Source organism: Scyliorhinus canicula, chromosome 4 (assembly GCF_902713615.1).
Source record: "Scyliorhinus canicula chromosome 4, sScyCan1.1, whole genome shotgun sequence".
In the NCBI taxonomy this organism is placed as follows: domain Eukaryota; kingdom Metazoa; phylum Chordata; class Chondrichthyes; order Carcharhiniformes; family Scyliorhinidae; genus Scyliorhinus; species Scyliorhinus canicula.
Genome location: NC_052149.1, coordinates 143,981,108 through 144,008,713, shown reverse-complemented (window position 1 = coordinate 144,008,713; position 27,606 = coordinate 143,981,108). Strand labels below are relative to the sequence as shown.

The following is a 27,606-nucleotide window of genomic DNA, read 5'->3' as shown; positions in this document are numbered from 1 at the left end:
ATTAATTTCAAAGTAATCCCATTTCTCTCCTCTCTCTCCATTTAGTCCTGCATCATTCTCTGCCCCAAATGTTTAACCAGTTTTCCTTTCAAGAGAGGCAAAGGGATCTGATTCAACCAATCCCTGTGACAGTACAGGCCATGCTCCAAGAACACTCAGCATTGATACACCCATCCTCACTATGGCAGCATCAATTTTAAATTGATGATCCTTCATTACTCACTCCCCAACGGTGGCACGGTAGCACAGTGGTTAGTACTGTTGCTTCACATCACCAGAAACCCGTGTTCGATTCCCAGCTTGAGTCGCTGTCTTGCGGAGTCTGCACGTTCTCCCAGTATCTGTGTTGTTTCCTTCAGGTGCTCCGGTTTCCTCCCACAAGTCCCGAAAGACGTGCTGTTAGGTAATTTGGACATTCTGAATTCCCCCGCAGTGTACATGGATAGGCGCTGTAGTGTGGAGGCTAGGGGATTTTCAGAGTAACTTCATTGCAGTGTTAATGCAAGCCTACTTGAGACACTAAGATTATTAACCAGTTATTCAGGATTCACTAACCAGACCTTTCACCATTTTATAAACCCGTTACATCCCCTCCTAATATTCTTGCCTCAGTGGAAATCCTCCCAGCATCTCAAGTCTCTTTCCATATCTAATGGCTTCTTTTCCTGGTGAGTCTATACTGTACACTCTATGGCTTTTATACCTTTCTACATGGGGTGTCGAACAATTTCCCTGCACAAATTTACCATTACATCTTTATTCTTGGTGTTCTGAATCATTATTACTCAAAAGCTACTGGCTGTTTTTTGTCAACACACATGAAATAGATATTTGAACAACCATGTCTTTCTGTTCTTTATCTTGTGATCACAAAACAAACACAGCTCAATTTGGTAGAACAGATGTACAACTTATTTGTGATTATAATTATTGGCAAAACCGCATATAGGTTTAATCAGCATATGAAACAAAAGATCCATGCTAAAAGACAGGGTTCTTACTTATCGTTTCCCTACAGATGCTGAATTGCCTACAGGTTTCCAGCACTTTCTGATTCTATTTCATTTCCAACATTTCCTTGTTGTAAGGAGCAAAGCCGCAGGAAACATGCATGCAAAGGATACCTGCTCATTTACAGTGACACGTGCAAAATCTTACGACAGAGGCCATTTGACCCTCGTGCCTGTGCTGGCTCTTTGAAAGAGCTGTCCAATTCATCACAACCCTGGAACTCACCCCACCCACAAATTAATGGTGTTTTAAATCTGTGCCCCAAATCCAAGTCCACACATTTAGGCTAATTAAGTACCAAGTCACAAGCCCCTAATGGTTAAAAGCAATCTTTCTGAAATTCAACATGATCTCGGAATTTTAAAAAAATAGAAAATAAGGCGAGAGAACAAAAAACAAAACCTGCTGCTGGGGGTGGCCATTCATCCAGAACCTCAAAACACAAGGTCGGGTTGGATTTTCTGTTTGACCCGGGAACCAAGAGGATCCCAATCCATCGCACCCCACTCACTTAATTTTAGAGTAAAGGGGGGGGGGGGGGGGGGTGTTGTCTGTTCGTAAAGTTGCGCACCTCTAAAAGGAGGGGGAAAATGAAAGTGAAATAAAACTGGGGGGGGAGGAAATTAAATCGACTGAAAGAGGGAATTGTATTACCAACTCTGTCAGTCCACTGAGGGGTTTTTTTGTGTAAAAGTCTCGGTTTAAAGCGTTGAATTATTTGAATTTAACCCGTAGCGAGCGGCGGCGGGTTTTAGTCGGGCCGCTCTCCCCGCCTTTCGGCCAGCGGCCCTGACTCTCCCGTTATTTAGACCATTAAATATTATTATTATTTTATCTCGTTCCCGGGTTTTTTTTACCGTCTGCGTGTCCGCCGGAAGTTCCGTCCGTTCCAGTCGTCCCCCCACTTCCTTCGCGCCCCCAAGCCGCTTCCGTGTCCGTCCCTCTCCCACTTTCCCACAGTCGCCGGCCTGGTTTACGGTTCCGCCCTGTCAAAGATCTTTCCCAGTCTAAACTTTCAACCCCCAAGCAATATCGCCCCCCCCCCCCCCGGTGATATTTCTGTGCGCTGTCCCGAAATGCAAAATATTGAGGATCAGAAATAAAACAGAAAATGCTGGAAATATTCAGCAGGAGTTCAAAACAAACAAATAAGTAATTTCTGACTCAAAATATTAACTGTCTCCCTGCTCAGGTGCTGCCAGACCTGATGAGTTTATCCAAAACCTTCTATTTTTATTTCGGTATCTTATTCAAATGATTTTGTTCCCGGACACCTTGTTCCTCATGTTTTTGCTTTCAGATAGTGCTGACCTTTGTTCTGATACTAGCACACATGCTGGGTGCAATAACAGCTGACCAGGAATTAACAACAATAGAAACAAGAACAAAGAAAATTACAGCACAGGAACAGGCCCTTCGGCCCTCCCAGCCTGCGCCGATCCAGATCCTTTATCTAAACCTGTCGCCACTGAGAAGCTCATTGTGGTGAATTATACTGTATTGTAATTCACACTGTATTGCATTGTATTATGTCCTTGTGGGCTCTGTATGTGTGCCCATTTGGGGGAGAGTGAGGAGCTTGTACAGGGGCTCCACCCTTGGCTCCGCCCATGACCCCGCCCACTACCGAAGTATAAAGTGCTGCAGCCGTAAGCCCTGCTCTCAGTTCCTCTGGACGCAGGCTGGCTCAGTTGTAAGACTATTAAAACCACAGTTTACTTCCAATCGTGTCTCTAGTGAATTGATGGTCACATCAATTTAATAGTCTTAGAAAACTTGAATAAAACTACTATGGAATCAGCCCTCAAACCTGATCGACTAGAACTCGACCCGCAGGCTGCAGAGGCGAGGGAAATCTTCCTACACTGGCTTCGATGTTTCAAGGCCTACCTGGCTGAAGTCAAGCACATCCGAGCCCACAGAGGAGCAGAAACTCAGCCTACTGCACGCATGGGTGAGACCATCGTATCTCTACGCAACTCAATTGTACCACCTGGCTATGCTCGACCGACTGTACGTTAGCCGATGAACGAGGTCTACGCACGGCACATTTTTCACGACTCGCCGCCAGCGCCCCGCAGAGTCGTTAGAAGACTTTCTGCGTGATTTAAAAGCCTTTGCTCGGGACTGTAATTTTCAGGGCTGTAACAGCCTCCCAACATATGGAACTCGCTGTACGTGATGTATACGTTGCAGGGCTTAGGTCTAACTATGTGCGCCAGCGATTGCTTGAAAAAGGGGCCCAGAACTTGGAGGACACGGTAGAGTTAGCTACGACTATGGAGGTTGCGTTCCGCAGTTTGAACTCATTCCCCGTGGACCAAGCAGCCCCATCGTGGGTCCCCGACCAACTGCTGCCCCAGGCCTGCGCTGCACGGCCACCCACCCACTATGAGTGGTTGGCGTGCCATTTTTGTGGCCAGCCCCACACCACGGCAGCACTGCCCGGCCCGCAACGCGACCTGCAGCAGCTACGGTCGCAAAGGACACTATGCCCGAGTATGCCTCGCAAAATCAAAAACTCCAAACTCCCCTGCAGTCCAGAGCACTCGCCTCCCAAACTCGCAGGCCCCGTAATGCTGCAGCGTGTCTGCCGACTCTGCCCCTACCCGACATGTGCGACTCATGGGGCCCGCCATCTTGGCAACCCTCCTCCACGCGGCCGGCCACGTGCGATTCATGGGGGCCGCCATCTTGGACACCATCTTCCCCACCGCCCGCCACGGGCGAGTCCACGGGGGTGGCCCATCTTGGGACACCATCTTCCCCACCACCCGCCACGTGCGATCAACGGGGGCCGCCATCTTGGCCATCAACCGAACCGAACCTCGACGACTACGACCTCAGCGGACAGTCATACAGGGCCAACTCCAGCACAACTGATCGAGCCGCCGACTACCCCGCAACTTAACGCAGTCACGTGGACCAGGTCACGGTCCGAAGCACTCCAGAGCTGCGATGATATCAGTTAAAATCAATGGGTACAGGACACGCGTGCCTCTTCGACTCTGGGAGCTCAGAGAGCGTTGTACATCCTGAACTGGTAAGGACGCTGTTCGCTCCCTTTCCTTCCCTACGCACGGCAAACTTACTCCCTCGGCGTGGCTCGACACTCAGTAAACAGACAAGGGCGCAACCGTCACGACCCTAAACGATTCAGGGCGCCTGGCTACTCTAATTTCCAGCTGTACGGACCTTACCCCCAACCTCTGCGCCCCACTCTTATTTGGACTCGACGTTCCAATGTAATCTCAAGAGCCTCACACTCAGCTTCGGCGGACCTCTACCTCCACTCACTATCTGCAGTCTAGCGACACTAAAAATCGACCCCACTCCACTCTTCGCTAATCTCACTTCGAACTGCAAACCCGTAGCCACTCGCAGCAGGCGGTATAGCCTGCAGGACAGGGTATTTATCAGATCCTAGGTCCAACGGCTCCTACATGAGGGAGTCATAGAGGCCAGTTAACAGCCCCTGGAGAGCTCAGGTGGTGGTCATCAAGACTGGGGAAAAAGTTCCGAATGGTGGTTGATTATAGCCAAACCATTACCGTTCACCGCACCTTGATGCGTAACCACTCCCCAGAATTGCAGATGGCCACCGTCTTCCACTTCCACTCCGTGGTCCCTTTGGCGCTACGAATGGGGTCTCGGTGTTCCAACAACATGGACCGAATGGTGGACCAGTACGGGCTGCGGGCCACGTTTCCCGTACTTCGACAATGTCACCATCTGCGGCCATGATCAGCAGGACCACGACGCCAACCTCCACCGATTTCTCCAAACCGCCCAGAACTCAATCTCACCTATAATACGGAGAAATGCGTTTCTGCACTACCAGACTAGCCATCCTCGGCTATGTCGTGCAAAACGGGATCCTGGCCCTCTCCCTCATTGTGTCCCAGGGCCTCAAGAGGTGCCTGGGATTTTTCTCTTATATTCCCAGTGGGTCCCCCAGCATCGGACAAAGCCCCCCCTATTAAGACCACACTCTCCCACTGTCGCTGAGGCCTCCAGGCCTTCAACTGCACCAAAGAGGACATTGCCAAAGCTGCCATGCGGGCGTGGATGAATCCATCCCCTTTCAGGTGAGAGCGACGCCTCAGAGGTCGCTCTCGCGCCACTCTGAATCAGGCAGGGAGACCAGTCGCCTTCTTCTCCCGAACCCTCTCCGCTTCGGAACTTCGACACTCCTCAGTCGAAAAGGAAGCTCAGCCATTGTGGAAGCCGTATGGCACTGGAGGCACTACCCTCGCAGTGACGGAGAGGTTTACCCCTCATCACCACCAAAGGTCGGTTTTGCCTTCATGTTTTGACAACTCGCAAAGGGGCAAAATTAAAAATGATAAAATCTTGCGGTGGAGGATCGAACACTCCACCTATAATTATGACATCATATATCGACCGGGGAAGCTCAACGAGCCCCCAGATGCCCTGTCCCACGGCACATGCGCCAGCGCGCAAGACGACCGCCTGAAGGCTATCCACAATGACCTCTGCCACCTGGGGGTCACCCGGCTCGCCCACTACGTCAAAGCCCGAAATCTGCCTTTCTCCACCGAGGAGGTCAAAGCCATCACCAGGGATGGCCCGATCTGCGCGGAGTGCAAACCGCACTTCTATAGATCAGACAAGGCCCACCTGGTAAAGGCATTCCAGCCCTTTGAACGCCTGAACATCGATTTCAAAGGGCCACTCCCCTCGACCAATCGAAATGTATACTTTCTGAACGTCATCTATGAGTTCTCCCGCTTCCCCTTTGCCATCCCGTGCCCCGATATGACCTCCCACACAGTCATCAGAGCCCTGCACAGTGTCTTCACCCTGTTCGGTTTCCCTAGCTACGTACACAGCGACAGCGTGCGTCCTTTATGAGCGACGAGCTGACGTCAGTACCTGCTCGACAAGGGCATCGCCTCGAGCAGGACTACCAGCTACAACCCCAGGGGGAACGGGCAGGTGGAGAGGGAGAACGCGACGGTCTGGAAGACCGTCCTAACTGACCCTCCGTCCAGAAATCTCCCGACCTCTCACTGGCAGGAGGTCCTCCCCGACGCGCTCCATGCTATTAGGTCCCTCCTATGCACCGCCACCACCAGACCCCTCATGAACGACTATTTGTTTTCTCTAGGGGCACTACCACGGGAGCTCGCTCCCATCCTGGTTGAGACACCGGGCCCGTTTCTCCTCCGGAATCACGTCCGGGACACACAAAACAGACCCGCTAGTGGAGAGAGGTGCTACTGCTCTTCAAACCCCCAATACGCCTTCATTGAATCCCGACGGCCGTCAGGACACCGTTTCCCTCCGGGTCCTGGCGCCTGCAGATCCAACACTACCACCACCACCGCCGAGGTACCCCTCACACTACACCCCACCCAACCCCCCACGCCCTGCAGCACCCCAGCGCCTATCGTTTCCTGCCCCCCCCCCCGTCGCCCCCTCGTACCGGTCCAGGTACGAAGCTCTGACCGAACACCCCCCGGAGTGCCGCCCTCGTACCCACACCGATCGTCACTACCCAGCCACTCGAAGAGGCTGCAACACTGATGCTTCCGCTGATCCCAAAGGACGACTCGGCCACCGGGACCGGCTCAAACTTGTATAGACCCATCAACCCCCGCCGGACTGGATTTTTACAGGGGGGTGAATGTGGTGAATTATACTGTATTGTAATTCACAGTGTATTGCATTGCATTATATTATGTCCTTGTGGCTCTGTATGTGAGCCGTTGCGCGGCTCTGTCCATAGGGGGAGATGAGGAGCTTGTACAGGGCTCCACCCTCGGCTCCGCCCATGCTCAGCCCATGGCCCTGCCCACTACCCGGAAGTATAAAGTGCTGCAGCCATAAGCCCTGCTCCTCAGTTCCTCTGGTTGCAGGCTGGCTCAGTTGTAAGACTATTAAAACCACAGTTTACTTCCAATCATGTCTCTAGTGAATTGATGGTCACATCACTCATACATGGTATGTGTCTCCCCATGACCCAGGGAACTCCAGTCCTCCTGACACGTGACCCCTTTTGTACCTGCAAAATCCCAGTATCCCGTGACTGCCCGACTACATCTCCCGTTTCTAAGTTGGAACAACCGGTAGTATTAAGATGTAACAGTGTGCAAGAACAGTCACAAGGTGTAAACATTTTCCAACATACAAAGTTGAACTATTTACACTGGGCAAAGCACTGATTGGGCTGTTGCAGCTGGCCCATAGCCTTACCCCCTCACTTTTAAAAAACAAAGTACATTTGGTAGACTATTACATCACATAGTCCTTGAACCTGTATTTTGGTTTACTCGGGAGCCCTGAGCACGATTCTGCCAGTTAGTTGGCTTGAGAGGCCCTCATGTTGATGTCCCCATTGTGGCTGAGCCCACGCATCCTTGCGGATGCAAAGCTTCATGAGTTGGCCTCTGAAGAACCTCCATTTTCATTGGTGTAGCAGGCCTGGAATCGCAGTTCAGATGCGTAGGTATTGTGGTGGGTTGGTGTTGCTGGTTCAGATACCTGCAATACATACATACTACCACCAGTTTGTCCATGGCCATGTGTGGTCTGGATCTTGCCCATTTGACCAGGTTCTTGAGGAAAAAGTGTGCGAGCATTTTGATTGTAATAGCTCTCTTTCATCATCCTCTTCATAATGGCAGCATTAATATTTGTTTTGATTTTGTTAGTAGGGGGCCTTGACAACTGGGATCATGGTCCTAGTGCACCTGGAGAATATTCACTGTGCTGACGAGTGCAGATCCTGCCTCGGCACAGTTTCGCAGGCTGAGTAGTTCAGCATAGAAATCGTGTGGTCTCAGACAGATTTCTCAGTAAGTGCTTGGTTGAGCATACTGCCCATGTCTTTCAGCCGTTGGACTGTGAGTACAGGGGACACTCATATGTGCTCAAAGTTTCATGCAGATGCAAAGTCCCAGAAACATCGTGGAGACGAACTGCCGAGCATTGTCCGTCATAACCCTCTGAGGATGCCAAGTGTATCCAACATCTAAAACACCACATCTAGCCTTGGCTGGTTTAGCTCACTGAGCTAAATCACTGGCTTTTCAAGCAGGCCAGCAGCACGGTTTCGATCCCCGGACAGTCGCCGGAATGTGGCGACTAGGGGCTTTTCACAGTAACTTCATTGAAGCCTACTCGTGACAATAAGCGATTTTCATTTTCATATATAATTATATAATATATAATATTCCAAAATTCCCTGGACAGGGAAAGCTTCCAGTGGATTGGAAAAATGCTAATGTAACAACCTTATTCAAGAAGAGAGGGAGGGAGAATGTCAGAAATTACAGACCAGTTAGTTCAACATCTGTTGTTGGGAAATTTTTTAGAATCCATTATTAAGGAAGTAATGTTAGGACATTTGAAATGTCAAAACCCAATCCAGCATAGACAGCATGGTTTTATGAAGGGTAAATCATGTTTGACTAATTTGCTGGAGTTCTTCGAAGATCTAACAAGCCACGTGGATAATGGGGATCCTGTAGATGTAGCATATCTGGTCTTCCAGAAGGCATTTGGATAAGGTGCTGCATTAGAACATAGAACAGTACAGCACAGAACAGGCCCTTCGGCCCTCGATGTTGTGCCGAGCCATGATCACCCTACTCAACCCACGTATCCACCCTATACCCGTAACCCAACAACTCCCCCTTCCCTCCCCCCTCCCCCCCTACCCCCTCCCCCCCTCCCCCCTCCCTCCCCTCCCTTCCCTTCCCCCCCCTCCCCCTCCCTCCCCTCCCTCCCCTTCCCCCCCTCCCCCCTCTCCCCCCTCCTCCCCCCCTCCCCCCTCCCCCCTTCACCCTCCTCCCTCCCCCTCCCCCCTCCCTCCCCCCTCCCTCTCCCCCTCCCCCCCTCCCTCTCCCCCTCCCCCACTCCCCCCTCCTCCCCCTCCCCCCCCTCCCCCTCCCCCCCTTCCCCCCTCCCTCTCCCCACTCCCCCCCCTCCTCCCTCCCCCCCCCCTCCTGGAGGAGAGTCTAGATGGGGAGAGAGGTCGGGGTGCACTGGTGCAAAGGGATCTGGGTGTCATCGTGCATGAGTTGCAGAAAATTAGCATGCAGGTACAGCAGGCAATAAAGAAAGCAAATGGAATGTTGGCATTTAGAGCTAAAAGAATAGAGTATATAGATAAGGAACTGTTGTTGCAACTGTACAAGGCATTGGTCAGACCACACCTGGAGTATTGCGCACAGTTTTGATCCACTTGTTTGAGGGAAGATGTAGTGGCATTGGAGGCAGTTCAGAGGAGTTTCACTAGATTGATTCCAGAGATATGGGGTGGGATTCTCCATCAGCGGGATCCTCTGCTTCACCGGCAGCGTACTCACACCCGTGGGGTTCCCGACGGCGTAGGGGTGGCCACAATGGCTACCTCATTGGTCAGCTGCCGGTACGGTGGAACCCGCTGCCGGTGGGAGCGTGCATGCCAGAAAATGGGTCTGGCAGGACGGAGAATCCCGCACATGGGGTTTGTTTTATGAAGAAAGATTGAGGCCTGTACTCTCAAGAATTTTGAAGATTGAGGGGAGATCACTTTGAGGTATATAAGATGATAAAAGGTATGGATAAAGCAGATGTGGAGCAGATGCTTCCTCTTATGCGGCATTTTAGAACGAAAGGCCATAGTCTTAGGATAAGGGAGAGCAAGTTTAAAACAGAAATGAGGAAGAACTACGGTCTGGATTCTCAGATTTGGATGCTATGTTCTGACGCCGGTGTGGGAATGGTGATGTTTTACGACTGAAAAATCGGCGCAAAACTGCCACCGATGCTCCGTCTGGTAGCATGCCAGCAGCGTGGGGTACCTGGCTCTAGCTGCCAATACCGGAGGAGAATTGTCGGGTCCGTGGCCGCGCATTCGTACGGTGGTGGCGTGCAGCGGCTGCGCCGTGCAACATGGCACTGGTTGTGCACAGACCCGGTCTGCCAAATAGTGCTTCCCCCCCCCCCCCCCCCCCCCCCCCCCCCCGGCCATCCCAGGACTACCCCCACCAGTGCCCCAGCCCCTGCCAAAGAACCCTCCAACCCCTGCCCGTGGACCCGCTCTCCCCCGACTGTGGCGGCGCCACGTCGAATTCTCGAAAAAAATATATATATAGCATGAGACACCCACGCCGTCAGGGTCTCGTCCGGTCGGGGGTGGAACATCAGGGCCGTCCATACAACGTGGGGCGTACTCCTAGAGTACGCCATTTTGGAGGGGATGGAGCATCGTAAAAGTGGCGCCGTCCCCGATTTCAGCCCCAGTGTGAATTCTCCGGCCGATCGCCGAACCCGATTTTGGCATCGGAGACCGGAGAATCCCGCCCTACTTCTCCCAAAGGGTCGTGAATCTGGAATTCGCTACTCCAGAGTGCAGTGGATGCTGGGACAGTGAGTAAGTTTAATGACGAGTAAGGCGACTTTTTCCTGGGAATAAGTTGAAGGGTGATAGACCTTCAATTCACTGTGAGGCCGAGAGAGCAAGTGAACAGTAGGCTTTATTAGTCATGAACTTGCCTAGCCAGTGTCAGTAGTACAGAATGGATGCTGCCTACAAGAGGCCGGCTTATATATGCCCCGGTGTGGGCGGAGCCAGAGGTGGAGCCGGACCGGGGTTACAATACTGTACCTGGAAGCAGTTCATATCACCACTTCCAGGTCATAGGTCACAGGTTACAGTATTATGCATGCATTATGGTGAATACATTCACCACATTCACCCCCTGTTAAAAGAATCAAGTCCAGCGGGAGTAATGTGGGGTCATTACATATTCAGTCTCTCTGGAGGCCGGATTGTTCTCTTCGACCTCCGCAGCTCTGGCGGTGTGGCGGGTACTGTTGTCGCAGGTGATAACTCCAGGGGCATTGTGTTCGGAGCTTGAGCCTCAGTCCGGGGTGTTGGAGACGGTTGGGGTACGGGGGTAGGGTGTGGGGTGATGGGTGGTGGCAGTGTCGGTGCGGGACAATACAGGAGACCCAGCGGAGCGTACGGGGCACAGTGGGAGAGGGAGATGTAGGCGGAGGGGGGCGTTGGCGGGGGAACCAGCTGGCGCCAGGTCCCGTAGGGAGACCGTATCTTGCCGTCCGTCCTGGTGCACGATGTAAGCCTACTGGGGGTTAGTATGTAGCAGCTGGACCCTCTCGACCAGGGGATCGGTCTTATGGCTCCTCATGTGCCTCCAGAGAAGGACTGGTCCCGGAGTTTTCAGCCAAGATGGAAGCGAGACCCCATAGATGGACTTCCTGGGGAAGATAAACAAACTATCCTGATGGGTCACGTTCGTGGCCGTGCAGAAGAGCGATCTGATGGAGTGGAGGGCGTCGGGGAGGACCTCCTGCCAGCGGGGGATTGGGAGACTTCTGGACCCAAGGGCCAGAAGAACGGCCTTCCATACCGTTGCGTTCTCCCTCTCCACCTGCCCGTTTCCCTGCGGGTTATAGCTCGTAGTCCTGCTCAAGGCGATGCCTTTGTTGAGCAGGTACTGACGCAGCTCATTGCTCATGAACGATGTGCCCCGGTCGCTGTGGACGTAGGCAGGGAAACCGAACAGTGTGAAGATGCTGTGCAGTGCCTTTATTACGGTGGCTGAGGTCATGTCGGGGCAGGGGACGGCGAAGGGGAAGTGGGAGTACTCATCGATGATGGTGAGAAAGTATATATTCTGGTTGGTGGAGGGGAGGGGCCTTTTCAAGTCTATACTTAGGTGCTCAAAGGGCCGGGCGGCCTTTACCAGGTGGGCCTTGTCTGGCCGGTAGAAGTGCAGTTTGCACTCCGCGCAGACTTGGCAATCCCTGGTCATAGCCTTGACCACCTCGGAGGAGAAGGGCAGATTGTGGGCCTTAATGAAATGGGTAAGCCGGGTGACCCCGGGTGGCAGAGGTCATTGTGGATAGCCCGAAGTCGGTCACCTTGCGTGCTGGTGCATGTGCCGCGGGACAGGGTATCTGGGGGCTCGTTGAGCTTCCCAGGACGATACTAGATATCGTAGTTGTAGGTGGAGAGTTCGATCCTCCACCTCAAGTTTTCTAATTTTTTATTTTGGCCCGTTGTGCGTTGTCGAGCATGAAGACTACCGATCGCTGGTCGGTTACGAGGGTGAACCTCCAACGGCTAGTTAGTGCCTCCAGTGCCGCACGGTTCCACTATGGCTTGTGCTTCCTTCTCGACCAAGGAGTGTCGGATTTCGGAAGCGTGGAGGGTTCTAGAGAAGAATGCTACTGGCCTGCCTGCCTGGTTGAGTGTGGTGGCCAGCGCATCGTCTGTCGCGTCGCTCTCTACCTGAAAAGGGATGGACTCATCCACCGCGTGCATTGCGGCCTTGGTGACGTCGGTCTTGATGCGGCTGAAGGACGCGCGGGCCTCATGCGTCAGGGGAAAAGTGGTTGTTTGAATAAGTGGGCGGGTTTGTCCGCATAGTTGGGAACCCACTGGGCATAGTAGGAGAACAGCCCCAGGCATCGTTTTAATCCTTGAAGCTGTGGGGAGGGGGGAGGTCTATGAGGGGGTGCATACGGTCGAGGTCGGGCCCTAGGACTCCGCTCTCTACAACATAGCCGCGAATGGCTAGTCGGGGAGTATGGAAGATGCATTTTTCTTTGTCGTATGTGAGATTGAGGGATTGGGCGGCCTGGAGGAACCTCTGGAGGTTGGTCCTGCTGGTCATGGCTGCAGATGGTCACATTGTCCAAGTACAGGTATGTAGCCTGCAAACCGTACTGGTCCACCATTCGGTCCATCGTTCTCTGAAAGACCGAGACCCCGTTTGTGACGCCGAAGGGGACTCTGAGTAAGTGGAAGAGCTGACCGGCTGCCTTGAAAGCAGTGTAGTGCCGCTCTTCTGGGCGGATTGGCAGCTGGTGGTAAGCCGACTTCAGATCGACCGTGGAGAACACACGGTACTGCGCGATCTGGTTGACCATCTCCGCTATGCAGGGGAGGAGGTACGCATCGAATTGCGTGAATCGGTTAATTGTCCGGCTGTTAATTGACGACCACCACTTGCGCTCTCCAGGGGCTGTTGCTGGCCTCGATAATCTCTTCACTCAACAGTCGCTGGACCTCCGACTTGATAAACGTCATGTCCAGCAAACTGTACCGTCTGCTCCTGGTGGCGATGGGCTTAAAGTTAGGAGGAGGTTCGCAAAGAGTGAAAGGGGGGAGACCTTGAGGGTCACGAGTCTGCACACCGTGAGGAGGGGCAAGGGTCGGCCGAACTGTAGGGTCAGGCTTCGGTGGTTACATTGAAAGTCCAGTCCGAGCAGTAGAGGGGCGCAGAGGTGGGGGAGGATGTAGAGCTTAAAACGCGCGTACTCTGCGCCCTGCATCGTGAGATTGGCGAAACAGTTCCCCCCGGATCTGAACCAAATGGGACCTGGAGGCAAGGGAGATTGTTTGGGAGGCTGGGTAGGTGTGGAGGGAGCAGCGCCTTACCGTGTCGGGCTGGACAAAGCTCTCTGTGCTCCCGGAGTCGAAAAGACAGGGGGTCTCGTGCCCGTTGACCCTGACGACCATCATGGAGTTCTTCAGCTGTTTTGGCTGTGACTGGTCGAGGGTGACTGCGCCCACCTGCGGGTGGTCTGTGTGGTTGGTGGAGTCATAAGATGGCGGCCCCCTTGAGTCGCAAATGTCGGGCTGGGGAGAAGATGACGACAAAGATCGCCGCCCCCATCGGTCGCACATGTTGGTCGGTGTTGGGGCCGGCAGCCAAGATTGCGGCCCCCATGAGTCGCACGTGTCGATCGGTGTTGGGGCCGTTGACCAAGATGGCAGCCCCCACGAGTCGCACGCAGCCGATGACGCATCAGACGGGGGCATTCCGGGCAGCCACGCAGCCGCATTGCGGGGTCTGTGGGGCTGCGAGTCCATGGGTCGGGCCTGGTGTGTTTCGATTTCTGGGCCAGACAGACCCTAGCGAAGTGCCCCTTTTTCCCACAATCGCTACATGTCGCTGTGCAGGCTGGGCAGTGCTGCCGGGGGTGTTGGCCCTGGCCGCAGAAGTACAACTGCGGTTCCCCGGGCTGGGCTGGCAGACGCACGGCACAGGCCTGCGACGTAGTCGGGTCCGACGGGGATCATGATGAGGGCATCCACGAGGGGTTCGGCAGGCCCACGGGGAATGCACTGAGGTTCTGGTAGGCCATCTCTAGCGAGGTCGCTAGCTTTACAGTGTCCCACAGGTCGGAGGTCCCGTTTTCCCAGCAGGCGCTGCCTGATATAGTTCGAGCGGACCCCTGCCACGTAGGTGTCCCGGATCTGTGAGTTCATATGTTCCTCCGCCGTCACATCTGGATAGCTGCAGTTCCTCGTGAGTAGGGTCAGTGTTTTGAGATATTCGTCCAGCGATTCTCCGGCACGTTGACGGCGAGTAGTGAGGAGGTGTCTGGCGAACACCTCATTTACGGGCTTCACGAAATGCGCCTTGAGAGTTGCGATCGCCGCCTGGTACGTGGTCGCCTTTTCGATTATTACCGAGATTCGATGGCTCACCCGGGCGTGGAGGAGTCGCAGCTTGAGAGTCTCTGTGGGAGGCGTTGAGGAGGAGTCGAGGTAGGCCTCGAAGCATCGGAGCCAATGTTCGAATATTTCCTTGGCTTCAGACGCGCGGGCGTCGAGTTCGAGCCTGTCTGGCTTTAGACTGGCTTCCATAGTGCTGTCGATGATTAATAAATTGACATACCTTCAATTCACCGTGAGGCCAAGAGAGCAAGTGAACAGTCAGCTTTATTAGTCATGAACGTGCCTAGCCAGAGTCAGTAGTACAGAATGGATGCCGCCTACAAGAGGCTGGCTTATATATGTCCCGATGTGGGCGGAGCCAGAGACGGAGCCGTACCGGGGTTACAGTACAGTACCTGGAAGCAGTTCATATCACCACTTCCAGGTCATGTATTCACCATAAAGGGTTACAGAGAATGGGCAGGACAGTGGAGGTGAGGCCATGATGAGATCAGCCATGATCGTATTGAATGGTGGAGCAGGTTCGAGAGGCTAAATTGCCTACCCCTGCTCCTAGATCTTAAGTTCTGAGAAATAACTATTCTGTCTAATTCAATCTTCTAGCTCTTGGTCTGTCGCCCTGTAAGTAAAAGCATCTCAACCATAAATCTGGTGCTCTTGATTAATAAGGGAATTTCTTGATTAATAAGGGGATTAGGGGTTATGGGGAAAAGGCAAGAGAATGGGGATGAGGAATACATCAGTCATGATCAAATGACGAAGCAGACTCAATGGGTCTGAATGGTCTAATTCTGCTCCGATGTCTTATGGTCTTAGCATCCAACATGCTGAAGAATTTGGCATTGGGCATGGCAGCTATAACCGTTTTCCTAGAATGATAATGTCTTAGCAGAGCCTTATTCAGCTGAACTGGGACAATACAGATCCTGACCCTGCAAGCACTATTGCAAACGCATTCTGTGACCTCACCTATGGGGGCTATGACACCCAGTGTTGGCTTTCAGTCCAGCTCTTTGACTACTTTCTGCTTTATCACTTGGGGGACCCTTCTCGGAGCACAGACTGCAGGTGGTACCGAATCATCTAATGAAATATTAAAGATAGTTTCCCAATGACGTTATAGTTGGATAGCTATTTGTATTCTAACATTTCTAGGGCCTGGTGCTCCAGAGGTTGGTTTGTTAAGTATGTTCAAGGCTGAGCTAGACAGATTTTTAATCAAGGGAATCAAGGATTATGGGGATAAGATGAGAAATTGGAGTTGTGGATTATCACATCAGATCAGTCATGATCTCATTGAATGGCGGAGCAGACTCGATGGGCCGAATGACCTGGTTCTGCTCCTACGTCTTATTATCTCATAGTGCTGCAGAGTGTATGGCTGAATCAAAGTGGATTTGGCCCTGTGTGATGTCGTTCCGAAGACCCAAGTGCGGCTTTACATTTTGGTCAATGACATGAAACAGGAAGCTGCCCTGTGTGCAATGGAGAGTGGCCACACCTTCCTTGTATATAGTTTGTCTGCCATATGCCATGAGGTCCACCTGTGTGCTAGGATCTGGTGCAGCACATGGGTCGATTTCCCATAACAACTGAATGCAAAGGACATTGCCCTTTGTTCCGGTGTGGATCTTTACTTTCAGTTTTGCATTGCGGCAGGCAGTGTTTAACGTGGTGAAGATCTCACAATTCTCTGTAATGGTGTCGACACTCTCACAGTAAAGTGTTTTTGGAGGTTCAGTTTCTTGGTTACTCTGATTGAGCGCCAGTTCATTTACCCTGTTCGTGCTCCAAACCTTGGAGAACTGACTGGTTGTGGTGTGGCTGGGGGCAGAAGCAAGCTCTGTAACTTGGACCTGCAATATTTTGTAAAATGCTTTGACTTATCACAATTGGTACAGCGCTTGCTAAATGCCAGACATGCAGTGCTATTTTGTGAGTAACAGCCACTGCAGTTGGAGCAGGGCATGCCCTCTGCCGTCAAAACCGCTGTTTCCTACTTTAACATTTTGCTGCTGGCTTCTTTTTTTAAATTTAATGTGCCCAATTCTTTTTTTTTCCAATTAAGAGGCAATTTGGCATGGCCAAATCACTTACCCTGCACATCATTGGGTTGTGGGATAAGACCCATGTAGGCACGGGGAGAATGTGCAAACTCCACACGGACAGTGACACGGCGCTGGGATCAAACCCAGGCAGCAATACTAACCACTGTGCCACCCTGCCGCCCCTTGCTGCTTCTTTCCGACTGCTTGTTCAGCGTACAGATGCGGATGGCAGATTCCAGCATTAAATCTTTCTCGCAAAGAAACTGCTTGTAGACAATATCACTATGGACCCCACACACAAAGCAATCCCTCACAAGCTCATCAGTGAGGGTGTCAAAGGTACATTTCTTTGGTAGAATTTTCAGAGTCCCGATGTAGAAATTAATAGATATCAAAACAAAAGACTCAGGTTTCTTGACCGCCTCGGGGCTCGTTAAATTTAAGAGCGAGTAGGCGTGGACCTTCTTTGATTTGTCATATAGGCTGGCACCACAGTAGATACACCACTGTTTTTTGAATTGTGTCTGCAATGTTTTTGTCAAACATGAGCGGGTCATTGCGACAAAGTACCTGTGCCATTCTGTCATCTCCTGACACCATGTAGAAGCACTGGGTTCCAATAATTGCTGACCAGGAACTAGCAACAATAAAGGTTTATTGGTAACACTGAGCAGCTCTTACACGCTCTGTGTCTGCCCGGGAGGACAAGCATATTCCCGACATGTGGCCCCTTTTGTACCTGTGTCATCCCAGCGTCCATGTGACCATGCGAGGACCATTGTTCCCTGCCTTTAGCACCGTCATTACCACTCCCTTTCCATGATATCTTTCTCATTTAATCTTTCCCGGCTTTAATCCAGTGGTGGACAACCTGCGGCCTGGGAGCCACATACGGCCCATCTGGGTTCTGAGCTGGTCCCACGAGATACTTTGTTGAATATTGCCCATACGCAGGGTTCCACTGATTTCCGTATGGATAGTAACTTTCCTACCAATATGCCTAAGTGAAGTGAGGTGCTTGATTACACACAACATTGACTGTGAGAGCCATGTGCTCCCTCTGTGTCCAAAGTGTAAATATTTATCTTATTTTTACCATTTGAAGATGATAGTTCTTTTAATATGTAAGTCATAAAGCATTTTCTGTAACCCGTTCTGAAATATTCTGCGTGTATTAAATTGATTTAATCTTATTCATGCAGGCACGGGGAGAAAATGAAAACTCCACTCAGTCACCTGAGGCCGGAATTGAACTCGGGTCCATGGAGCTGTGAGGCAGCAGTTCTAAACACTTTGCCATCGTGCCAGCCAAAAGAGAAAAGAAATTGCCATGAATACACATCAAGGCCAGCAGCAACTGAATGTTGAAGGTTATTGTTGGATATTGAAGGTTATTGTTAAACGTTGAAACTTTGAATGAAAACGTTTCATGATAGCCTCCATAAATGAAGCATTGGTTTTTTCCCCCATCCTTTTCAGATTGCATTGTTCGGTGTATTTCTCACATTTTCTGTATGTGTATGCAAAAGCTGTGAGATTTTGAACACAGCAAAGGACAGATTGCAGACCTACGTTGGTAATTAACTGTGAGGAATATTACAAAGGTCAGGTTCACTCCAGGTGCAGTCTTAGACAATCCTGACATTGTAAAATCTTAGTAGATCAAACAGAATCACTTTTCACTCCACCAGCCTCCGCATTCAAAGGATCACCGGCTGTCGCTTCTTCCATCTCCAGCATGATGCCACAACTAAATATATAGAACATACAGTGCAGAAGGAGGCCATTCAGCCCATCAAGTCTGCACCAACCCACTTAAGACCTCACTTCCACCCTATCCCCGTAACCCAATAATCCCTCCTAACCTTTTTGGACACTTAGGGCAATTTAGCTAGGCCAATCCACCTAACCTGCACGTCTTTGGACTGTGGGAGGAAACCAGAGCACCCGGAGGAAATCCACGCAGACATGGGGAGAACGTGCAGACTCCGCACAGACAGTTACCCAGCGGGGAATCGAACCTGGAACCCTGGCGCTGTGAAGCTACAGTGCTATCCACTTGTGCTACCGTGCTGCCCACATCTTCCCCTTAACTGCCCCCCACCCTGCATCAGCCTTCCGAGGGATACTCCCTGCGTGACACCCTGGTGCTCTCCTCCATTGCCCCAAACCCTTCATCCCCTCCCCACAGCACCTTCCCTTACAATTGCAGAAGGTGTACCACCTACCCCTTTAGCTTCACCCCCCACACCCTCACTGTCCAAGGACCCAAACATTCCTTTAAGGTGAACCAGTATTTCGCCTGCACTTTGTGCAGCATGGTCTACTGTATTGGCTACTCCCAATGCGGTTTTCTCTCCATTGGGAGGGAGGAACCAAATGAAGGTTGGGTAACCGCTTTGCAGAACATTTTCGCTCCATCTGCAAGCATGACCCTAACCTTTCGGTGGCTTGCTGTTTCAACTCAACATCTTGCTGTCATGCCCACACACATGTCCCTCATAGACTTGCTGCAAAGCTCCAGTATTGCCCAATGCAGAATTCAGTTCAACACCTTTAGATTGTAATTTCTCCCTCCATCTTAAAGCACCCCCCCCCCCCCCCAGCCAACTTTATTATAGTTTGCCATTAGTTGTTTTTCAGCTCCCTGGCTTGCCCCAACACAGCCCTCCTACCCCGTTCCATCCGGCCACCTATCGCAGGCTCTTCAGTTGCCCCCATGAATCCGTTCTGCTATCTCACCATTTTCCACCATTACCACTCTTCATCCCTTAATGGCACCAATAAGAGTTCCCTTTGTTTCATGCCCAGGACAACCCTGCCCATGTCTCCTTTGCCCCGACCAATACCTGGGGGGGGGTCGGAGAATTGCCCGGGGTTGGCGTCAATCCCGCCCCGCCGTGTCCAGAATTCTCCGCCCCCCAAGTTTCGACGGGGGTGGGAATTGCGCGCGCCGGTCGGCGGGCCTCCCGCGGCGATTCTCCGGCCCGCAATGGGCCGAAGTCCCGCCGCTGACAGGCCTTTCCCGCCGGCGTGGTTTAAACCACCTCTGGTACCAGCGGGATTGGCAGCGCGGGCAGGCTCCGAGGTCCTGGGGGGGGGGGGGGCACGGGGCGATCTGACCCTGGGGGGTGCCCCCATGGTGACCTGGCCTGCGATCGGGGCCCACCGATCAGCGGGCAGACCCTGTGTTGTGGGGACACTCTTTTTCTTTTGCCCTGCCATGGGCTTCACCATGGCGGGGGCGGAAGAGACCCCCCCCCCTGCGCATGCGCCGGTATGACGTCAGCAGCTGCTGACGCACCGGCGCATGCGCAGACTTCCGCCGGCCCACGAAGGCCTTTCAACCCCGGCTGGCGGGGCGCCAAAGGCCGTTCGCGCCAACCGGCAGAGCGGGAGCCACTCCGGCACGGGCCTAGGCCCTAAAGGTGCGGAGAATTTTGCACCTTTGAGGAGGTGAGGCACTCTCAATTACGACACGAAAGTTAGGTCAGTAATCAAAGGCTTTAATAAGCAGTGAACAATGGCAGCCTCCATGAGAAGTGTGCTCGCAAAATGGAGTCTCATCTTAAGTACTGTTTCCCAGGGGGCGTAGCCAGAGGCGGAGTCCCCCAGGGTTCCAAGCCTCTTAAAGGGGCAATGTATTCCGATCATCACAAGCCTCTTAAAGGGGCAAGGTATTCCGATCATCACAGGAGGCCTGACGGCGGAGTGGTTCACGGCACTCTGTCCCGTCGGGTAGGGGAGAATCCCAGCCCTGGTCTTCCATTCTGTCCCACCTCTTCCACCTCCTTTCTTACTATATAATTCTGTACATTTCTACCTTGCCTCAGTTCTGTAGAAGGATTATTTAGACCCTAAACGTACCTCTTGTTTCTCTCTCCAAACATGCTGCCAGACCTGCGGCATTTATCCAGCACTTCCTGTTTTTATTTCAGATTGCCAGCATCTGCAGTACTTTGCTTTTATTTAGACAAACATAATAACTGACTGTCACCTACTTTAAGGTAACTGACCCTTAACTTGACTGTTCGTCTTGCATCCTTTAAGAGATGCCTTTTTTCCTGTATTTCCAAGCTAGCCTGAGGAAAAATGATCCTGGGAGTCTCAGTTGAATCATTTGAACGGGACTTCAAGTAGTTGTAAGATTTGATTGCTTCAAAGCTGGCCATTGTGCTCTGCTCTCACGGTTACCAGAGCCATCTCACTCCCCACCACATTTCTCACGCTCACTAGCAAACACTGGTACCCTCCACCCCCCAGATCCCCCACTCCTGTGGTCATCAGCAACATTCCCTGCCACTCCACTCTCCCCCTGCCATCACCCAATCAGTCTCACGTTCGAAGTGTCCATTATTTTATTTCATAAAAGTTGGTCTTCAGTGGTGGGTTTGGGTGACCAGACAGCCCAGTTTTTCAAGGTCAGCCCCGGGTTGTCATTAAACATCACGGTGACCTGACAATTTTGTCAAAGTTGCTCAAATGTCCTTGTTTTCAGCCTTTTCCTTACATCAGTGTTCTTCAAACTTTTTTTTCCAGGGGCCCATTTTTACCAACTGGCCTACTTTCGCGACCCACGCCGGCCGACCTGCGCGACCCACCATTTCCTCTTACCTTGTTCGCTGCTGCCAAAAATGGAAGAAATGGTTTTGTGTCCCTTTGGCCCTCGTACACGCTCCTCCAATGGAACCTGTTGGATGAAGGTGAAGCCTTCCAGTGTCAGAAAGTATGGAGTCTCCAAAGTGTCCAAAGTTCTGCTTTTTTTCCCTGTAAAATGTTATCAAATAAAACCCACCCCAATTGTAAAAATAAAATAAAATGAATAAATGAAAAAAAAAATTAAATGATTAAACTAAATTAATAAAAGCCCCCCCCGAACTTGTAAAACAAAAAGCTGTGACCGTTTAAAAAAAAAACGGTGGCACTGTGCATGTATGGCCGATCATCAGCACGCATGCGCATCGTTTTGCACATGCGCGCCGATGATCGGGCACACATGCGCAGTGCGGCTGCACTTGTTTTACATGTTCGTGGCCATTTTGAAGGCCGCTTGCAGCCGGCATTATTAACAGCTGGCTGCTGCGGTTGTTGCGTGCAGATTTGTGCGATCGGGAGCGCCGCGACGAACAGCTCCGCAACCCACCTGACACCTGCCTGCGACCCACCCACGGGTCACGCCCCCGGGTTTGACAATGCCTGCGTTACATGAACCGTCCCCTTTCACCCCGCGCTCCCTATTGGTTGGCAAAACCAAAAAACCTCCTTTTGCGCCTTTACGGTACCTGAGCCAGACCCCAATTTAGAGTAGGAAACCGGACGAGACCCCAACAAATTTTCTATTTGTAAAGTGTAAGGAAAGGATACTTTGCTCCAGGAGTGATTCCACCCACAAATAGAGATATTTAATATTAAAACAAACTTTATCATTAACACAGAATTTACTCCATTAACATGCAAGGAAAGAGGTGCTTTTCAATTGACAGTTTAACAGTTCTAAAAAAAAGAAAGGTCCTTGAGTTTACTTTCCCATCCACTTCAAGAATTTCAATGAAGCAAAATCCACACACACAGGTCAAATGCCACTTGTTAATACAGTTAACATTCAATGGCTTACAGATTTATTTACAAAGTCCTTGGGAGAGAAGCTATCAGAAGTCAGTCTGAGAAACACACCTCCTTTCCTCAGAAACTAAAAATAGACACAGGGCAGGGCTGAAAATGAAACTTAAAACAGGCCCAGCCCCTCCCATGAGGGACCTCACAGTTTGCTGAGCTGTTAACCCGTGAATCATAGCTTTGGCAGACATATAATCTGGATACCTTAACCTAAGTTATTTTAATAACATTACTGCAAACAGACACATTATACAATATATAAAAAATTCCTAATTCATCACACACCCTGGACATTTGACGCTGCCCACTCACAAACAGTAAAGCGGCTGCACCAGGACGCTCCTGCATTTGCCAAACTTTTTATCATTAGCATCCAGAGCTAGGAGGGAGTCAGCTTCTGGGTGGATGACAGAAAATTGACATTGGTGTCTGCCAACCACAAGCCCTACTTGAAGACATAGTCAGATGGAACTCATTGGTAAACTACTACCAATCAGCGCTGAGGTAGGTGGCAGACAAGTTGGGTTAAGCCATGGCACATTCAACCGAACGTCTCATTGAAAGATCAAGTGCTTTCCTGCTTGTGGATCTGGGTTCCAACATAATCTCCCGCACTTGAGGTATGTTCACGAGCTTAAAATCCAGTTTCTGGCTGAAAACATCTGGGGCGAAATTCTCCGACTCCCAGCAGGGCCGGAGAATCGCCTGGGGCCGCCTAACATCCCACCCCCGCCGTGACAGAGATTCTCCGCCACCCCGGAAGTGGCGGCGGCAGGAATCTCGCCACTCTGATCGGAGAGGCCCCTGCGGTGATTCTCCGGCACGGATGGGCCGAAGTTCCGCCGCTGGGAGGCCTCTCCCGCCGCCGAGGTTTAAACCACCTCTGGAATGGCGGGATCAGCGGCGCGAGCGGGCCCCGGGGTCCTGGGGGGGCGGGGGGCGATCGAACCCCGGGGGGTGCCCCCCACGGTGGCCTGGCCCGCGATCGGGGCCCCCCGCTCAGACTCCGGGCCAGTACCCTGGCTGCACTATTTTCTTCCAAGTCCGCCATGGCCCCCGCCATAGCGGAAGCGGAAGAGAACCCCACATCGCGCATGCGCCGGCAGTGACGTCAGTGGCCAGCTGCCGCTGACGTCACTGCCGGCGCATATGCGGACCGGCGAAAGCCTTTCGGCCAGCCCCGCTGCCGGGGGCGCCGGTGTTTTGCGCCGGTCTTCTGGTGGCAACCGCTCTGGCGCGGGGCTGGCCCCCAAAGGTGGGGAGAATTCCCCACCTTTGGGGAGGCGCGACCCCTGAGTGGTTGGCGCCACTCTGCTACTCCGGGACCCTCCGTCACGCCGGGTAGGGGAGAATTATTATTTTATTTGAACACGGTGTGCAAATGAAAATCCTCCTCCTTCTTTGGCGACCTCTTGCTAATGAGTATAATTGTCCTAGGAAACTCATTGTTACCGGTCATTGGTTCTGTGGGACACGATGATCCTGATCCTAGAGCCGCATCTTTGTCCGCAAACTTGGCAGAAGTTTCTGGGAGGTGGAATCGGTCCTTGGACTCTAGATTGCTGGTTTCCTTTCTCAGGCACCTTTTCCAGACCTCCTCTTGCCGTTGGTGTCCTCGAAGAATTGTGTCCCTTCAATCAGGAGGTTCCTCTAAGTATGTCTCTTCTAAACAAGGATCTCCCAGGCGTTGGCGTCTTTGTTGCATTTCTTTAGGCAAGCCTTCAGGCTGACTTTGAAGCTTTTCAAAGAAGATTTGATGTAGCAGTCAGGACTCTTGACATCCTAAGCACATGGCTGGCCCAGCGGAGTTGTTTTCGGATGATCATGGCCTCGATGCTGGGACTCTTGGCTCCTTCAATGACACTTGAAAATAAATGAGGTTATTCAATGGAGCTTGGTTTTACGATTGTGCAATGCACAGTCACATTAGAATGGAATAGCGGATTCTGTCTGAGATCTTGTGACAGACAAAACCTTAGTAAGAAGCTTTACAACATCAGGTTAACCAGATGAAACCTTGGTTGAGTTTGCTTTAATGAAAATGAGATAAAGATGTAATTGAAACAAAGGCCCATGGTTCGTAACTGTTTTCAATTATTGGTGTCAATGGAGTTTCCAACTCTGGCTGAATATATTCCAGGTGATATCATCACATGACCTCCTGCCGTGAACTGCCGCTCCCCCAGACTCCTGCCACTGGTTACCAATATGGGCACACAGAGCCCGCCTTTCCAAGGCTTTTCAACATGTCCTGGGTTTGAATTTTCAAAATCTAGTCACCCGATGGAGGGAGCAATTTTAATGTTTTGTGTGTGGAGTTTAGTTGTCATGGTGTGATGTGAGATTCAGTCATTTTTGTTCAAAAGATTAGTTGTGTATTCAGAATTAAGCACAGTTCTATGATTTTCAATGGTTTTGAGATCGCTCTACGATTGAATATAAATCTCAGTATTTGACCAATTTTGACAACTCTCCAGTCCCGTTATTTGCTACCAGAAGGAGAATGTGATAAGAATTGGATGAGGTATATTGAAAGTGGTTTTCTATTGGACACTGGTGTTGATTTGCAATGCAATAACCTTGAGGCTACTGGGTGCTATGAAGATAGCAGGTCCTCCGCAGCTCTATGGCTGTCAGCCATTCTGAGAGGTGAGTGTACTGGACGCACGCACATCCCAACCATGTTCGGAAGGAACATACACCATTGTAGCACCTCAGATTATTATTCTTTATTAATTTTTACGGGATGCGGGCATCACTGGCTAGACTAGCATTTGTTGTCCATCCCTAATTGCCCTTGAAAAGGTGGTGGTGAGCTGCCTTCTTGAACTGCTGCAGTCCATGTGGTATAGGTACACCCACTGTGCTGTTAGGGAGGGAATTGCAGGACTTTGACCCAGCGACAGTGAAGGATCGGCGATATATTCCCAAATCAGGATTGTGAGTGATTTGGAGGGGAACTTTCAGGTAGTGGTATTCCATGTATCTGCTGCTCTTGTCCTTCTAGGTCAGTGCTTCTCAAAGTGTGGTACGCGTACCGGTGCCGGTACTCGAGCCATCATCTGCCGGTACTTGGAGTGTTTCCAGAAAAGAAAGAGACAGTAATCCTGGATTGGCTTGTTTCGCTTACCGGTCCCTGGCACATTGAAAAAAAAAACTGCCGGTACACCACATCAGATAGTTTGAGATGCACTGTTCTAGATGATAGTGGTTGTGGGTTTGGAAGGTGCTGCCTAAGGAGACTTGATGAGTTCCTGCAGTGCATCTTGTAGATGGTACACACTGCTGCTACTGTGCAACGGTGGTGGAGGGAGTGAATGTTTGTGGAGAGGTTCCAATCAAGCTGGCTTATTTATCCTAGATGGTGCCGAGCTTCTTGAGTGCTGTTGGAACTGCACTCATCCAGACAAGTGGAGAGTGTTCCATCACACTCCTAACTTGTGCCTTATTGGTGGTCGACAGACATTGAAGATTCGATAGATGAGTTACTCACTGTAGGATTCCTAGCCTTTGACCTTGTGGTAACCTAACAGGGCCTAGTTTAGAGCCCGATTAAAATTGGATATTCTAAATTAAAGAATTAGATACTTTAAATTAAACTACAGTCAGCTCTAGCAAATGGTCTGCTGAGAATTCAGACTTGGCCAAGTTCGAATATACAAGCTCAGACAGGCTGCCTGGGCATGTCCTGTCAATTGCCCATCAGATCATCGCACCCTATTGATATGCACCAGTCTATTGTCAATAGCCTACATCGAGCCAGACTCTCGGGAACCCATAATTTCTGCTGTTACCTTAGATGGGAACAGGTTATGTGCAGAACACACCACCAGACACGGACACCTGGGGAGGACTCGGGTGTCCTGTGAAACTGTCTTCAGCCGGACCATTGTGTGCTAAGATCCCCTCCTGAGGCATCATTGGCAGAAAGCCAGAGGAAATGATAAAAGGGCGCGAAGGGAGACAAAAACAGGCACCCAAGGCACATTTAGCAGCGAAGACCCCAGCAGAGGCAATCCATACAGCTGAGAAAGAAGGAAGGCAGAAGAAGCCAGTGAGATTCACCTTCTTGATGACAGACTAGAGGGACTCAAGAATCCGACCCACATTTCAATCAACACATCTTGGTGGGTCGTATAATCGAATCTTGGGTGTTTCTCGTATTAGATATTTTGGGTTCATTTATGGGTTAATTGTGTGTTTAATAAAGATTGTTGAATTTATACTTGTGGTCCTTTGTTCTCCTCGCTATTTAAAAGACACCTAGATAAAACTTTGAGTAAGTAAACTAGTCAAAAATACATGAATTACTCTCCTGCCTCACAGCGGCGAGGTCCCAGGTTTGATCCCAGCTCTGGGTCACTGTCTGTGTGGAGTTTGCACATTCTCCCGGTGTTTGCGTGTGTTTCGCTCCCACAACCCAAAGATGTGCAGGGCAGGTCGATTGGCTTCGCTAAATTGCCCCTTAATTGGAAAAAATTAATTGGGTACTCTAAATTATTAAAAAATAAAAATATCTGAATTAGACAGATACATCAACCTGCTCTTGTCACAGTATTATTATGGCTAGTCCAGTTCAGTTTCTGATCAATGGTAACCTTCAGGATGTTGATTGTGGGGGATTGTCAGTGAATATCAATGGGCGATGGTTTGATTACCTCTTTTAGAGAATGTCATCACCTGGCACTTGTGTGGTGCGAATATAATCTGCCACTTGTCAGCCAAGCCTGGATATTGTACAGGTCTTGCTGCATTTGGACATGGACTGTTTCATTCTCTGACGAGTTGCAAATGGTGCTGAACATTGTGCAGTTATCTATGAACAACTTCACTTCTGACATGATGGGAGGTCATTGATGAAGCATGATTGGACCTCGGACACTACCCTGAGGAACTCCTGCAGTAATGTCCTGGAGCTGAGATGATTGACCTCCAACCACCACAACCATCTTCCTTTGTGTCAGGTATGACTCCAACCAGCGGAGAGTTTCCCCCCTGATTCCCATTGACTCCAGTTAAGCTAGGGCTCCTTGATGCCATACTCGGTCAAATGCTGCCTTGATGTCAAGTGCAGTCACTCTCACCTCACTTCTGGCATTCTGCTCTTTTGTTCATATTTGAACCAAGGCTGCAATGAGGTCAGAAGCTGAGTGACCCTGGCGGAACCCAAACTGAGCGTCTGTGAGCAGATTATTGCTGAGCAAGTGCTGCTTGATAGAACTGTTGATGACTCCTTCCATCTCTTTGCTGATCATGGAGGGTAGACTGATAGGGGAGTAATTGGCTGGGTTGGATTTGTCCTGTTTCTTGTGTGCAGGACACACATGGGCAACTTTCCACATTGCTGGGTAGATGGCCATTTCTACCATGGAGTGAATCATATTGGCTGAAGACTGACATCTGTGATGCTGGGGACCTCCAGAGGAGACCGAGATGGATCATCCACTCGGCACTTCTGGATGAAGATTGTTACAAATGCCTCAG

The 27,606-nt window shown here is 51.0% G+C and overlaps 1 protein-coding gene across 1 annotated transcript in view; it reads right to left on the bottom strand.

Annotated features, from left to right (window-relative positions):
• The window catches only part of LOC119964254 (ubiquitin-like domain-containing CTD phosphatase 1), a 58,447-nt gene extending 41,384 nt beyond the window's left edge, over positions 1-17,063 (bottom strand). Inside the window, 2 exon segments of the mRNA XM_038793533.1 lie at positions 16,096-16,314; positions 16,668-17,063. Of these exon segments, the coding sequence (XP_038649461.1) occupies positions 16,096-16,314; positions 16,668-17,063 (615 nt within the window).
• Positions 17,064-27,606: the final 10,543 nt, after the last annotated feature.